Source organism: Marmota flaviventris, chromosome 7 (assembly GCF_047511675.1).
Source record: "Marmota flaviventris isolate mMarFla1 chromosome 7, mMarFla1.hap1, whole genome shotgun sequence".
Taxonomy (NCBI): Eukaryota; Metazoa; Chordata; class Mammalia; order Rodentia; family Sciuridae; genus Marmota; species Marmota flaviventris.
In genome coordinates, this window is record NC_092504.1 from 115,919,856 (window position 1) to 115,937,001 (window position 17,146).

Below are 17,146 nucleotides of genomic sequence, written 5' to 3' on the forward strand. Positions count from 1 at the left end.
TTAAGTTACTGGTTCCAAATTATAGCACATAATGAGGGTTGCCATTACATGGTTGTGCTTCTTTCAAAAGGGTCAGACCTTGACCTATTTCTTGTAGGCTGTTGGTGCCTGTATTACCAAAATTTATTTTTCACACATTTGAGAAATGCATTTATTTATTTTGCTATACAACATAAAGTTATCAATTCTAGGATATTACACAGGACATTCAATGAAGGGTATTGTAAAGTGAGCAGGAAACCTTAAATGGCACACTAGTATTACAAAGCTAAAGAACCAATGGAAAAACAGATGTTTGAAACACCTCACTTTCCATTTGTTTCTAAACTAAACCACTATTTACAAAGAATGTGTCTGGGAAAGAGAGAGAGAAAAAAATCCTGCTTTTCTTTTATGTTTAAACAATATTGGATAACAGTACAGTTTATACTATAAGTTGAAGAAGCTCAAAGATAAGTTCAAGAAACCACATAGGATGATTAAAATGAAAAGGTCACAAAGATAGAATTCACAGTTAATTCTTAGTTATGGCTTCAAATTGCTACTTTAACAGACACATTCATCCACATATCATTGGTTCAACCAACTGTCATCTAATACATATTTAATGAACAGAGACCTATTATGTGCTAAAGTATTGTTCCAGGTGCTGGGATAAAGCAGTGTTTCAAGTACATAGAGAGGGTAAGATTGTAATACTCTAATAAATAGATGAGTAAAACAAGTTGATTTTAGGAACTGATAGACACTGAATAAAATAGGATGTGAGGCTATATAGTTTATGGAGGAGGGGCTCCTTGAAGTAGGGTGATCAGAACAGAACCCTCTAAACATTTGGCATCTGAGTTGAGACCTGAGTGGAAAAAAAAAAAATAAAAATCCAGATCTTTGCAAAGGAGAAAAAAATAACTAGGGAAAGAAAGCTTTAACAATTCAAAGACATCAAGATCACACAGAAGGCAGTATTGCTACTCTAGAGAGGTGGTGTGGAAGGAGTACAGTAAAGTGGGTACAGTCTCATAACTTAGGAAGGAATTATAAGCCAAATTATAAACCAAATTATAAACCAAATATAATGGAATTATATTGCAGGTTCTTAACTGGAGGTAAAATGACTTGAGGTACCTTCAATTTAGATGCTTGGTGGAGAACTACTTTAAAGGGGCCAGAGTGGAGGTAGGAAGGATTCCTCACTTACAGTGAGATGGCAGAGGATGAGGAGAAAGAAGACCCCAAAGATTCATACCAAAATTAATAGGTACGGAGATTTCATTGGTAAAAGGAAGCTGAACTTATTTTAATAATGTCTTCACTTGCATGCAACATAACTGCTAGAATGTAAATTGTTTTACTATTTTTGTCAGAGGTAAAGAAGATGGCATGGCTGTGGATTAACAATGTATATATGCCACTGAATATAAAAAGGCAATTTACTGGTGCTATAATGAACCACTATGCAAAGCTTTTGGTCCTCCCTAAAGGACAGAACAGTATCTAGGTAAATAATTCTTCCCTCTGGCCGAGATGCAAAATTGCAGAAACCATTCGCTAAATACGGTCGGCCATTCTTAAGAGGGCAGAGACTTCTTCCTCGGAGCATACTTTATTAGAGGCCATTCATCAATTTCAACCGATTATTATGGATAACTGAAAGGCAGCCTGAGACGATGGAGATTGACTGGCATTTACTTCTGGCTCAGCCAGAAGCTGGTTTTGAAAGTGGTTTCAGTAAGTGGCCTGCCCTGCGAACTTCCTTGCTTAGGGGTGGTGGAGGAGGTGGGGAGGCCTCAGCCACCGGTCTTTCTGCCCATTAATCAGCGTCATAAGACATCCTGCGTGTATTATGATGGCGCTGAATACATAAACAAGATTCACAAACCGAATCTATTGTCACTCCTGGTGGCAGAGGGGAGTGACAAGACGCTCACATGTCGCTGAATAGTAGCGCGGCATAATACAGCGTGGTTCACACCATGTGTGTCACATATTTATCGGGTTTTCTCGAAGGTTTTTCAAGTTCCTCCTTCACCCCCTTTGCAGGCATCCTGGATCCAGCTGTGCATCGGCCTTTGACTCCATCTGTCCTTCTGCTGGGGACGAGTCTTTCCTGCCAAACGGAAAATACAAGTTTGGCGCCCTAAAGTGATTATAATCCCCACCTTTGCTCATCCGGAGCCAGGCTTCAGGCCTGATGGAGGGACAGTCAAGACGACTGAAGGGAGAGGCGTGGAGAAGATGCTCGCTTCACCTCTCCACACCCACAGCACTTGGCACGCAAAACCTCGGCAGACACCCCGCCTGCGTGTCCCCGACCCGCCGGTCCCACTGTGCAAATCTCCTGGTTCTTTCCCATTTCGTCCTCCTCGGTCCTGCTGCAGAGCCTGGGCTCGCAGGTTGGAGTTCGCCCTCTTGGGCGCCGCGTCACGCGCTGGGAGGGGAGTGAGGCGGCAGAAGCCGGATCCAAGCGGGAGCTGCGTGGTCCTTCGCGTCCTGAGACGCTGCGATGAGCGACCGCCCCCGGAGCAGCCAACAGGGCCGCAGCCGGCCCGCCCCTCCCTCCTTCCCTCCCGCCCCGCGCCCCCACTCCAGGCCTCCCCGCCCTTACTCCACCCCCTTCCCAGCCCGATCCCCATCCTCTCCGTGCGTGCGCGCTTTAAATAAATTCCTCCTTTTTGGCAAAGGAAATAATGCACCTGACTTTACCAGGGGGAAACAACCAGCCGAGCAGAACAAGGAACAGATGTAAAATGAATAAAAGGAGAGAGAAAAAGAGATGAGACTCGTTTAAAGAAATCCAGGGGCTGAAGAGGTGGCTGCAGCGGCAGAACCAGCTACAGCTTTCCCATCTGTGTGTGCTGCAGGCAGAGGACGTTTGCACCAGTTGCTGATGTAACCCCGGGAACTCCTGGGTCTGTTGGTTTGTTTGCGAAAGTGTTTTCTTCTTTAGCTCAGACACTGAAAGAAGCTCCTGGATTTTTCCGCGATCCCGCCACAAGCTGGCAGTTATCCGGTGCCTTCTCGAGGAGGTCGCGGAGAATGAGCCCTTCTGGGAGAAAGATGGGAGAAGGGCGTCATCAGCGGGGAGTTCCCGTCTGGGAGCGCCTACCGCTCGGCGGGAGGAGAGGGTCACCCCGAGGGATGCCGGGCGGTGGCAGCCGCGCCAGGGCGCAGCGCTCCCTGTTCGGCCTCTTGGTGCACGCGTGGTTGTGGGCGTCCTCGGGCTCATCTGCCCAGGTATTTAACCTCAGCCTTTCCGTGGACGAGGGGCTTCCGCCGGACACACTGGTCGGTGACATTCGGGCCGGGCTGCCAGCCGCGCAGCAGCAGGAGGGGGGCGGTTTCTTTCTGTCGGAGGACTCTGATGACTCTCCGCTGCTGGACGACTTCCACGTGCACCCCGACACCGGCATTATCCGCACAGCCCGGTGCCTGGACCGCGAACAGCGGGACCACTACAGCTTTGTAGCTGCCACTCTGCTGGGCGCTGTGGTGCAGGTGGAGATCCGAGTCAATGACGTGAATGACCACTCGCCCCGTTTTCCCCGGGACTCGTTGCAACTCAACGTATCCGAGCTCAGCCCACCAGGTACTGCCATCCGCCTGCCAGGTGCCCACGACCCAGACGCCGGGTTGTTCAGCACACAGGGTTACACTTTGGTGCAATCGTCCGACTTGCCTAAGAACCCCGCAGGACCATTCTTCCAGTTGCGCTATGGGACTCCGGGGCCACCACCATCGCTGCCCCTGGAACCCCTAGACTTGGTGCTGCTGCGGCGCTTGGACCGCGAGGAGCTGGAGGCACACGAGCTGTCGATTGAAGCATGGGACGGTGGCATCCCACGACGCACGGGTCGCCTGCGCGTGGAACTGCGCGTACTGGATGAGAACGACAACCCGCCAGTTTTTGAGCAGGGCGAGTACCGCGCTGTAGTACGGGAGGACGCCCAGCCGGGCGCTGAGGTGTGTCGTGTGCGCGCCACAGACCGAGACCTGGGACCTAATGGCCAAGTGCACTACAGCGTCCGCGCCCGGCAAGTGCCCGGGACCGGTGGAGGTAGAGAACCAGTAGGCGATGCGGCCTACTTCACTGTGGAGGAGCTGAGCGGCGTGGTGAGGGTGCGGAGACCTCTAGACCGCGAGACGCAGGCCTGGCACCAGCTGGTGGTCGAGGCTCGAGACGGAGGCGCAGAGCCTGAGATCGCCACGGTGCGCGTGTCCATCGCGATACTGGACGTGAATGACAACCCACCCACTATTCACCTGTTGTTCCTTACTGAGGGAGGCGCGGCCCGTGTCTCTGAGGGTGCTGGACCTGGCGATTACGTGGCTCGCGTCTCCGTGTCCGATGCAGATGGTGACCCTGAAAAGGAAGAGGATGCCACCGGGGAGCTTGGAGTGGGCCTTGGGGGAGGGAGCATCTCGCTGTCCTTAGAGGGTGGGGAGGGAGCCTTTGCGCTGCAGCCAGGTGGACCTCCAGGAGTATTTTTCCTTTGCGTTGAGGGGCCCCTGGACAGGGAAAGCCGTGATCTGTATGAGTTGCGACTAGTGGCCACTGATGCGGGGTCTCCTCGGTTGAGCATGGTGGAGACTCTGCTGCTCTGGGTCGCTGACCTCAATGACCAGCCGCCTCACTTCACCCAGGAGCATTACCAGGCCTCTGTGTCCGAGGCTGCAGCCCCGGGCACTGCAGTAGTATGGGTCAGCGCCTCCGATGAGGATGAGGCTGGCACTGATCACTCCCTGCTGCGCTATGCGCTGGTCCAACTCTTGGCTCCCTGCAACCCAGAGGCCCTGCCGCCCAGCGCAGAATGCGAGCCTTCATTCACCATCAATCCAGAAAGCGGTGTGATCAGCACTATACGAACTCTAGACCGAGAGACCCAGGAGACTATAGAGTTGAGAGTAGTGGCCCAGGACCTTGGAGAGCCCCCACTCTCTGCTACCTGTCTGGTGACCATCACTGTGGATGACGTGAATGATAATGAGCCCATCTTCCGGAGGCAGGTGTATAATGTCACCCTTGCAGAGCATGCCCCAGTTGGACACTGCTTTCTGCAGGTGAGTGGACAATAGGCCTGCGGGTCAACTTGGGGGTCCTGCGGCGGGGTAGGGGATGGAGAGGGTGCGAGTCTGCCTAGGGAACTGTGATATGATTGTATCCTGGACCATAGGCTGTAGATCCCTCTCTACAGGAGATGAATGTATGCCTTTTGATCACTGACTCTTTCTACCAGAGTCATGGCTGTATGATCTCTAAGGTACTGACGGGCATTTGAATCTTGATGGAAACCCAGTTTTCTTCATGTTGGTGTGTGCACCCACATCAGTTTGTGAGGAACCACCCAATTCTAAGCCGTTTAGCATGCAATAGGCACTGTTTCACATTTTTTGGAGCACCCTTTTATGGCATATCAAGGCTACCATAAATGAGTTTTTCAAATGATCAAGTGTATTATGTCTTTAAACACTGAAACTGTTTTGAGTAACCATCTCCAGAGACTCCTTCCACATTTTCCTACCTTCTTTAGAAGCTTACAAAGTTGGTTGAAGACTTAAAGTTACCTTTTTAGTGTCCTTTGTGGGTTGAGAGTGCTTCAGGATGCTGAGACATCAATCATCCTTAATAAAAATGGGGCTGTATACATTGCTTTTTGATTTGGGTGTGTTGTCCTTTGGAGTTCATCTGATCTGAACTTCATTGTTAGAATGTACTACTTTGCCCCATTCTAGGCACCCCTCCCTGTTGCTTCCCATTTCCTACTTGTATTCCATTACCTAGTGTGAGGTAACCAAATATTTAAGCTTGACTTATTTACTCCAAGACAACTTGAGTAAATAAATAGAGCCTGGTGAAGTTTTAGTTACCTCTCAGCCTGGATTGTTTTCAGACCTGGACTGCAACCTCTACCTTTTGGTTCTCAGGCAGGGTGAGGGTTTAGCTTTATAAATTATGTCTCAAATAATAATGTTTTGGTAAGTAGGTGCTAACATATTGTAAAAATCAGTTTCATAAATGCTTCTATCTTTTTAATCCTTTGGGTATGTGGTTAAAAAAAATCACCATCCCTTTTTCTAGTGTGATTGGATAGAGTTGCTAGGTTATTAAAAGGTGACTTGAAGACTAATTAATGACTGCTGCTGAAGCAGATAAATCCACAAATATCAGTGACTAATACAATTAAAATGCATTTATCTCTCAAGAAGAATCCAATGTGATGTAGATTGGCTGCTTATCCTTCATTTAAGATGGAGCTAGATCTGGGAATGACTTATATTATTTCCACCAATATGGAATTAACCAGAGCTCAGCCATGTGGTCTCAGGTCCTGCAAAGGAGGCCAAGACATGGAGAAGAGCCTAAGGACTCCCAGTGTCCAAGGATTTTTTGGATTTCTAGAAATGAAATCATAACAGGTGAAGGACTGAAATGATGTGATTTCCAAGATTTTTTTTCCATCTGGAAGCCCCTAGAGATCTGCGTCTGAAAATGGTACAACTTGGCTCCTTTGAAATAAAAGTAAGCAGGATGAATGAACTGTGATCTTCACGAGAACCTATCTTTAGTGTCATTTCTAAAATTGTGAGGTCTGAGATGTCAGTTTATCCTATTATAGTAACTCGGTATGTGGTGGAATCCTTATGGTGAGATGAACTTGGCTTTAGTGGAGGGCTACATCTTCAACAATTTCACAAAACCTTGCCAGGTTGCCAAGCATTGCTGCTACAGACAGCATTAAATTGTGCTGATTAGAGTTTCTGGAAATTCCAGGAATCTAACCCTTCAAGAAATGCATAAATCCTCTTATTCACTGGGCTCTGGGGTCCCCTTCCCAGCAGCTGTGTGAACTTTCTGTGTTCCACACCCCACCCCCCACCCTCCAGCAGACTCTGGGGGGTCACTCTCACCTGACTTCCAGGTAAGCTACACAGGAGTATTTTTTATCTATCTCCTTATTCTTTCAATCTTTCTTTATATAAACTTAGCAAAAACTGATCTCCTCATTTGTCCCTCATGCTCTCTCCCTTCTTCCAAAGCTCTATTTAATGATATTATATAAATATTTTATCGCTGTGCATTTTTTCCCTTGTTCTCTACCAATCCCCCCGCCCCTTTAGACCTCATGCCTACTTAAGTCTCTTTTGTCAAAATCAAAGAAAAAACAAAATGAGAAACAACAGGAGAAAGAAAAATTATCTCCTAGATGCCCTGTAAGTCATCTAATTAAACAAACAAACAAATAAACAAACAAAAACAACCCTTTAATCTTTGAGGTGTCTTGGTGGTTATTCTGCATCCACAATCCTTGAGTTTTCTTATTTTTTATTTTTCACTTTTACTGCTGCTCCTGTTGCCAACATAGTGCAGACCACCCCTCCCCTCAACAAGTGCAGGTTGAATTCTTTTATATTCTTATGTCTAGATTGGAACTTTCCCAAGATTGTAAATATAAAGGAACACAGGAATTAAATGAAAGATGACCAGGCAATCTATATCACATGAGATTCTTCTTGAGAGAGAAATACATTTTGATAGTATTAGTCACTGGTATTTATGGATTCATCTGCTTCAGCATTAATTAACCTTCAAGCATTAATTAACCTTCAAGCCACCCATTAAACTCTGTCCAATCATGCTGGAGAAAGGGATGGAGGTTATTTTTACCCACCTATGAAAAGGACTAAAAAAATAGACGCGGTCACGAAAACTACTTTTACAGTATGGTATCACTTTACTTATCTAAAGCTTATTATTTGAGACATGATTTATCCAGAGTAAGAACCATTATCAGTCTGGAATAGGTAATCTCTAGTCCCAAAGAGTTTCTATAACTTTTGCTATAATTTGGATAAGTATCCTCAAAAGAATTGGTTCTCAGCTTTGCAGTATTGGGAGGTGGTGAGACTTTTAAGAGGTGGGACCTAGTGGGAGGTCTTTAGGTCCTTGGTGCTGTGACCTGGGATGGTGGGATTCAGGTCTTTCCCTGACCTCACTTGCCTGACCTCACATCAGGTTTTCCTCTGCTGTGCACTGTTACCATGATGCGCTGCCATTGACCCAAAGCAACAGAACCAATTGGTCAAGAACTGTAAACTGATCTCAAATAAAACTATTCGCTTAGTTTATGCTGATAGTATCTGTTGCTGGCAATGCAAGATAGTATCTGTTGCTCAGGTATTTGGTATAGAAAAGGAAAGCTGACAAACACAATTTTGACAGGCACTAGCCTGGATTTCTTAATTCCTTTCTTCCTACCCGCTCGCTCCCATGTGGAAAGCCTCTTCACAACTCACCTCTCAGGGGCTCCTTTCAATCTCTTGATGCTTTTATGGTCTAGATGGAGAGTGTTTCTACTCTGCAGACAATCAGGGGTTTCCTCAGTTATAATGTCTTATAATAATAATCGGAAAGATTCCCCTTTCTTCAGATTACTGCTGAAACGGCTAACTTCAAGCTCTAGGCAAGACCTCCACCCTCCAATGTGTGAGCTAATGTTTTGCATTTTATTTGCATGTACATTTGATTTATTGTAAAGTTTATTTCCTCAATATATTTTATAACTGATTCTTTGGAATTTTATGGTCCTGCCTGCATTGCTTGTCCTGTAGTTTTGGTCCCCTTCACCTTAACACTAACATACTTTCATTGTTTAGCTTACATACATATTTATAGAATTTGTACCAACTTTGAATTTTATATAATTGTATGACCTGTATGTTTATATTATTTTGCCTCCTTTAAGAGGATCCAACCTATCCTTGCACTGGAAATGTAAAATTTCCACAGCAGTCGTCTGCTCTCGTTTCCAGAATTTGTCTAGATCACCTAATGATTTTCATCTTTGCTAGGTATCTGGATTAACACCTTAGTTCCCAGTATGTGCTGTAGATGCCCCTGGCTGTAAGGACTTCTTTTAGTCTCTCTGGATGGATTTGGATGCCATTTTTTCCACCACTTAAACAATTGAGTGTTTTATCATCAGATAGAACTTGATTCGATTTTTTTTCTCATTTTAGAATTGGTACATCACAGTTGTGCATAATAGTGAGATTTGTTGTTACATATTTGTGTATGCCCACTCAAGTGTCATTTGCTATCTTTCCTTTCTCTGTCCCCAGAAAGCACCCAATTGTTGCCCAAAACCAATCAGCTGGCTTGGCTTGCTTTTTCAGCTTGGGGAACATAATCAGATAGTATTAGGATATGTAATAACAGGATGGGATAACCTAGAATCTGTGGGATGTATTGCTGGCTCCCATCAATACGTAACTTGACAGTTGCTTTGTCTAGCTCTTTATTCTTTAATTAAAGATGAATGACTTTACATGAAAGAGTGTTCATAGCTTTGAAGGTTATGTTTAGGCACTATGCAGCGATGACAAATATGGCCTATGAGGTCAAGGTGCCTGAGTTTGAATCTCGGCTCCACTGTTTACTAGTCATGTCATCTTTAACATTGCCTCCATTTCCTCCTCTACAAAATATGGATAGAAGTAGTGTTGGCTTCATACAGTTATTCTGTGGATAACGAATTAATACATGTATGTTCTGAACAATGCTTGGCTCATAGTAAGTGCTCAACACATGTTCTATATACAATTAAACTGTAGTAAGCCAGAATTCTGGAAATGATGAAACTATTGCTAAAACTTTTTTTTTTTTTTAAAAGAAAGGTATTTTGTCTGATAGAACAAAAAGAAGGACTAACAAAAATGGCATTTCAAATAGACATTCCCTTGCATTGGAAGATGGAAAAATGAACAGAGATTAGTTTAAATTGGATTTTAGGTTTTTAGTTAAATATATATATTTCTGTCAATGCAAGATAGTATCCGTTGCTGCTGGCTCTAGAAGTTTGTAACATGTCCTCATAAACGATGTCACCTATCTTAAGGAAGGTTCAGAGGATCTCTTGGTAGTGATTATTTGGCAAAAAAACTGCAACTATAAAAACTCTCCACAGATCTTAGGGGACTAGGTAGTGTGATCTAAGTTGGCATGGCATGGTGGCCTTGGCATGGTGGGTCATTTATCCCCAGGGGTTCACTTAGGCCACTACACACCTGTGTTAAACTTAGTGTCAGCACCTGTGCCTCCTTCAGATATGCAGGGCATGATTCTGTTCTGTAGGGTGTCTTAATGTCTTTTATTCAGTTTATTGGTTATTACTCTTTGGAATCTTTAGTTGAGATGGCATTTAATTAGTGAGCACTTTATATGGAGTTCAGTTGTTTTTCTGGTCATAGTGTCTCCTCCATAAAATGTCACAATTCAGTTTAGCAACATGTTGCTGGAAAGATCAGATATAATCTATATCTTATGGTAGAAAGTAGTAGGTATGCTTAGAGTTAAGTGGCTCTGGGGCTGGGAGGTTTTCTTTATCCAATAGATCAGGGGATCTTCTGTATAATACATGTTTTTGTTTACAACATGTAATGAATGCATTCTACTGTCATTGCCGATCTCTCTCTCTCTCTCTCTCTCTCTCTCTCTCTGTGTGTGTGTATGTGTATAAAAATGTGTACTGCATTTTTAGGCATAATCAGCTTTACAAGAGAATAATTTGGGATGGGCTTTGGGAATCTGTGACCAGTAAGATTTTCTTTCTCTGAAGATTAAAATCTGACAATAAATTAATTTGATTAACAACTAAACACCAGACTTCTAGTAATAGGCCCCTCACCTTGTAAATTATAAATTAAAATAGTGGAAATACTTTCATAGCCCCTTAGGGAAATTATGCTAGAACATTTTTATAAATGCCAGGTTATTTAATTCTTACTGAATTGAAACCTTCATGTAAAAGGAATATGTATGTACTTGGTGGTAAAAGTGGATCTGATGAACACCATCACATCACAGGTATGAATTAAGTAAAAATCTATTCAGTCCATGGAGATCTTGGATTGGAATAATCCTGGTATGTCTTGTTCTTGTAGTGAAGTCATGGGAGGGGATAACCATGAAGGACTCGCTGTGTTTGCTTATTATTAGGGAAGTATCTGGGAGATAGGGAATGGTTATTATTATTTTTTTTAGCAGGTAGTACCAGGGATTGAACTACATCCCCTGTTTTATTTATTTATTTATTTATTTTTACCTTTTGAGACAGTGTCACACTAAGTTACTCAGGGCCTCACTAACTTGCTGTGGTTGGCTTTGAACTTATGATCCTTCTGCCTCAACCTCCCAAGGCACTAGGATTATAAGAGTGCTCCACCATGCCTGGCATATGGAAGCTTTCTGAGTATAGATTGACATATGTATAATAAAGTTTTAGGAAAATTTGTGTTGAATTACAGAGTAAAAAAGAAGAAAGCAGGAAAATCAGGTAGAGGGTCCTGAGACTTGTCATAGGACATGTTCAGCCGTGAACTAGGGGAATGTTGGAGAAGTGTAATGAAGGCTGGCCTGAGAGGCTCTATAAAGGGAGAATTAGCACAGCTTAAATGAGGTGTGAGGGGAGAAATGTTGGAGAAAGTCAAAGAGGATGTATATTTTGAGTCGGGGTGAGTGGGAGGAACAGGAAAAGTGGAAGGTGAGAGTTTTGGAGAAGGAGGCTCACTCAGCTGAGTTTTGAATCGTTTGGATATGAATTAGTGGCCAGTAGCCCAGGAAAAGGTATCTCAAAGGTTGCTTAGAGATTCAGAAGTACTTTCAGGAAGGAGACCAAGGTGGGAGATACAGACTTAGAAGTTGTGCCGTACTGTGGAGGTGATCACTGAAGCCATGAATGTGAACGTGGGGCCCTCCTTCCTGTTTTCTATAGGCCTAGACAGTCTCTTTCACAGGGACTGAGGACATTGATGGTCTTTTAGGCTCTTTTGTCTCCACGATAGCTCTTTGCATGCAGGCAATCTACTCTTCCATTCCTCAAATGACCCAGTTTCGATGTCTTTTATTTTTGATCCTGCTCCCAGAACCTTACCTCCCAGGAACAGAGATTCTTGGATAACCTGGAATCTTCTAAAGCTGTTTCACCTCTGAAATCTCAACTCATATCTCAACTCTCTGATCACCGTCTCCTAGTCTTTCCAAGTATCTCAGCCTTTGGTTTTATTTCCTTTATGAATTCTGATTACCTTAAATGTCCCTTACTTTTCTGTCCTTGCATCTAAGTCCCTTTCTTGCTTCAGTTCCTCCTCTGTCTATCCCAGACTTCTCCACTCACCAAATTAACCCTCCATCTTCCTGAATATAGATCACTGTTAAACTAGATCAGTCTAGCTATATGCTGGATGTGCTCTGTATTTCTGTGCCCACCTGGGACTGTGCAGGATTGCTGGAGTAATTATGAGTGATTCCACTCAGATTGGTTCCAATCAGCGTGTGGCGTCAACCAGGCCCTGGTCTCTACTGGGTAATTTCATGGTATTCACCTTAACCATTTCTCCCACGACTTCATTCTCTTTCAGTGTCATATCTTGCTACCTTTATTCTTTAAAGGTAATCATGCCTCTTATGTTACAGAGCCCAGAAGGTGAAAACAAGCTTGTATCTTTACTTGCAATTATCAGAACTTTGTCTCTGTACCATCCGGTCCCTAAGGACTAGGTGATTAGGTGATTCTTCCTTATCCAAATCAAACCCATCCATCCATCCTCCACATTTCACCTTCCCCATCTTCCCTGACATTGCTTCCTAATGATTTCTTGAACCTCCATCTTTGACCTCTGTCTCTAGACTTGTTCCTGCTCTTTAGCATGTAATATGCTGCTCCCATTATTTGATGTATTTGCAAAGCAAGACTGTGGGCATCTTATTTCTGTTTGCTCAGTTTCCTTCTTCAGTGGCCTGTAATGACTGACATCAACTGCCTGCTGGCCTGTTTTCATTCAGGCTGGGTCATATGGGAAGACCCTTCCTACTCAAAGAAGATTTCTGGAAACCTGTGCTTCTTGTATAGTGTGTGTCCTCTTTCCAATGGACTTAGTACCCTGCTTCATCTCTTGAGCAGAAAGAGTCTTCTTCCACATCGACTGGTGTCAAGACGGGAAGAAAATGCTGCTGCTAAAGTATAAGAAATGACTCATGAGAGTTATTATTGCCCATTTCTTAATGTTACATCTCATAATTGATGGGAACCATCCACTTTGATCTTTTATAGAAGAAGAAATGTTTGAATCAATTAGGATAAGATGTCCACTGCATAGACAAAATGACTTAGTAATTATGGATTATGATTTAAATAATCTTGCTGCTTTTACTTTTTTACTGGATGGCTTTTGAACTGACTACACATGTCTTTCTAGGCAGTAGGATGCTGTGTCTTTCTTAACAGTTCTGTTTTAGATTTCCTTTTAAAAGCCCAGACTGTTAACTTCATTTTAGGTTTTACCACTTTCCCATAAACATGTAGCTCTCAGATAGCTCACTGATGAAGTGTGTGAAAGCTCTTTGGTAGAGAGGATGGAAGAAGTTTGGTAGGAAATAATAATAATTATTTCCAGGTGTTCTTGCTTTGGACAGAAGAGCCATCTATTGAGTAAAAACTCACACTTTTGAGTCAGACAAACATGGATTTAAATTTCAGCTGTCACTTAGTAACTGGACTTTAAATAAGTTTCCAAACTTTGTAAACCTAATTTTTCTCATCCAGAAAATAGGAATGACAATAGCTACCTTCTAGGGTTATTGTGGGGGTTTAGTGAGATGATGCACATTCAATATATACAGCTTTGACTGACAAATGGTAAATGCCCAAGAAAGTGTATCATTATTTGTATCTTCACTTGAGTTTGATTCAAAGTGAGGAGCTAAGAGAGAGTGAAAGAAAGAAATATCAATCAAGAAAACCAATGCCTAGTCATGTTAAATGGCTAGAGATATGACCTTGAACCTGAGTTGACCCTTTAGGAAGATGCATTGTCTTAATTCAAATCCAGAGATTTAGTTCCAAATTTAGCTAGGGTCTTACCAGTTACATAGAAAATATATGAACCTTGACCATGCCTTGGCTCTCGTGGTTAAAGTAAGGACTAGCACCGTAGCTTGTTCTCTGGCATCTGCCACTGATCATCTCTGGGACACTTGGCTGTCCATGCATCTGTTACCCTGGGTGCTTCTCTGGTCTTCTAAGGTAAAGGATATTTCCCAAGATGGAGGCAATGTCAGACTTTGTCTTGTAGCTCTTTGACTCCTGAGATGAAAGTGAGCCAAGTAAAAGAGAAAAATATTGACTTCCTAGGATTGTGACCAACTTATGTCATCATTGTTTATTGGTTATTCTGAGAGCTGCTCCTTCCCATTTGGAGTAGAAGTGGGATGAAGAAGAGACAGAGATACTTTGAGTTTCCCTTTAATAAAGAAGAATAGGACCATTAGTAGTGCCCTCTAACAGACATTTATTGAGCATGGAGCTAATAAAGTCATTGAATAACTTCTTTTATTGGAAGCAATTTACTAGCAGAAAAAAAGGACATCAATTAAAACTTATTTGAATACCTCTTAAAGAAAGCTGAACAACACAAGCCATTCCTTAAAAACCCTTTCACATATTAATATGGGAAAGTTTAAAAATATTAATATAAAACTTTTCAGTTGTATTTTTTATGTGTTGTGTATATGCTTGCTACTTTGACATGCCTCACGCAATCAAGTAAATTGTGTATTTGTACTTACTTTATAGAAATTAAAACCCATGTTTTCTATTTTAAATGATTGTAATGATTTTAATTGTTCAATATTTACTTTGATGATATCAATGGTTTATTTCATACAAAATCCTGAGACAGGCAAATACCATTCATTGATGCTTTTAGGGATTGTGTTGTGGCCAAAAGCAAGAAAAACTGGTAGTATAGCTGTTTTCACGAGGACAGCAAAGAAGATAGAACAAAATAGAACTTGAGGCAATTTATAACCAGTTTGATTACTGGTGATACTCCATCCAATAATTCAGTTACTATAAGGAACTATCCTCTACCTTTAAAAGATCTTTTCTGCTCAGATTATTCTGGAAGGTTTTTGTTCTTTATTGAAAGTAACCATGTATGGTTATCCATTGCTATGGTTATGTTTTGGAGAGATTAAATATTATTTTTAGCCTCACTAACTGGATTTAGATACTATTTAATTTTGAACAGTTGTCTAGTTAGAAGCTACTCATGTTGTATATTCTGCAGAATTCTGCATTTGGAAACCCAGAGGAAGTTAGTGTTTATATAGAGATTGACTTGTCTAGCTCCTAAGAATATCTATTATACAAGAACCAAGTTGTGAGGAAAAGAGTAATCTAAGCTTACGCACTGTTTACTCTCCTTTGAAGTATAGATTATTTTAAGTATGAACTGTTAAAAATAATACAAAAGCTGTCCTGTTACATTATGCATAAACAAGAACACAACCTTTCAGTGTTGGCAGACCTATTTCCTGGACTCATCTTGCAAGAAATTTTAGGGCATTTTTCTTGTGTAGAATTTCATTGTCATACTTGTGTCTAGTTTACTTCCATTGCCTCTATCACAAGAAGGGAGGTGACAGGAGGGGCAATTTATAAATTGGAGTTTGACAAGTCTTTTGCTTATTTGGTCACATTAAATATAAGATTCTATGATTATTGTAGCATACTTTTAACATTACAAAGCAAATTCAGTAGATGTACCTTGAGTTTTAAATCTTAGCACATTTTATAGGAAAGAATTTTGTTTTGGAGCATGGTAATATTCACAAAGAGGAGCGCAACTTTAACCTAGAGTCATAATATCTTCAGGCTACTTCATGATTTCTTCTCTAAATGTACTTTGACATATGAAATGTAGTTACTGCTTTTGTTTATAATTTGTGAAGATAACTTTTCTTTTTTCTTTAAATGAGAAAGTTAAACCTATTCCACATACAAATAAGGATCTTTTGAAAGGCTGCTTTTTCATTATATTTCAATTTTTTTTCTGCCTTATTCTTCATTTTCTGTTTATGAGATTCCAAATACATGTATGTCAGATCGCTTGCTCTGATGTCTGAGACTTTTTTTAAAAATAATTTTCCTTTCTATTCAGGATGGTTAGTATTTATTTCACTATCATGTTCCTTATCACCAATCTGCTGTTAATCCATCTGACAAACTTTTAATTTTTTTCATTTACAGAATTTCCAGTTTGGTCTATTTCGTAGCTTCTGTTTTTCTGCTGATATTCCTTATCTTTTCACTCATTACAAGAGTCTCTTCCTTTACCTTACATAGATATAATAGCTTCTTTAAAGGTTTATCTGTCAATTCCAAAATTTGACTGACCTCCTTTTTTTTTACTTGTGATTATATCACATTTCCTATTAATGCGTACATTAAATAAATTTGCACTTATTCTTTTTTTTTAGAGAGAGAGAGAGAGAATTTTTTAATATTTATTTTTTAGTTTTTGGTGGACACAACATCTTTATTTTATTTGTATGTGGTGCTAAGGATCGAACCCAGCGCCCTGCGCGTGCCAGGCGAGCGCGATACTGCTTGAGCCACATCCCCAGTCTTGCACTGTATTCTTGATACGTCACATGCATGTCATGTTGTGGAGACTCTAGATTCTGTTGTCTTCTGAATAGTTTTAATATTTTTGTTTTAGTAGGCAATTAACTTGGTTGGGTCATAACTGCAAACTCTGACTCTCAGGCACCTGTGCAAATCCCATTTCAGATCTATTTTTTCTTAACTCGATGTTTGCAATCTACTCCATGCACATGAAGCTAGGGGTTAGTTAAAAATTGGGGCACATCATTTACAGAATTTGGGCCTTTGCCATTCCTTTCTGGGATTTCCCTCTTACCTACTCTGTTTAAAGATTCTTCAGAAAGACTCTGTGTTTCTATTGAAGCTTTAGCTACACTGCATGGTGCTGTGATTGATGCCCACTTAATATTAACAGAGAAAGAAAGAGAGAAAGAGAAAGAAAAGGAAGAAGAGAGAGAGAAAGGAAGGAAGGGAGGGAGGGAGGGAAAGAGAGAGGGAAGATGGGAGGAAAAAAGTAAAGAAAGTTCAAAATATGGGAAACTCACTCTATCTCAGTCCATTTTGCCAATTTTTGACCCTTTGTGAAAATCTGACTGCTTTGATTCAGTCCTTATAGACTTAAGATTTTTTTTTCTATATTATTCATAGTTTACAGTTGTTCCATGCAGGAGGTTAGGTTTGATAGGCATGTGCTTGGCCAAACC

The 17,146-nt window shown here is 41.9% G+C and overlaps 1 protein-coding gene across 1 annotated transcript in view; it reads left to right on the plus strand.

Annotated features, from left to right (window-relative positions):
• The first annotated feature begins 3,138 nt into the window (after positions 1 to 3,138).
• Positions 3,139 to 17,146, plus strand: part of Dchs2 (dachsous cadherin-related 2) — a 250,204-nt gene continuing 236,196 nt past the window's right edge. The window contains exon 1 of the mRNA XM_071614027.1: positions 3,139 to 5,058. Coding sequence (XP_071470128.1) covers positions 3,139 to 5,058 — 1,920 coding nt within the window. The remainder of the gene's footprint in view (positions 5,059 to 17,146) is intronic.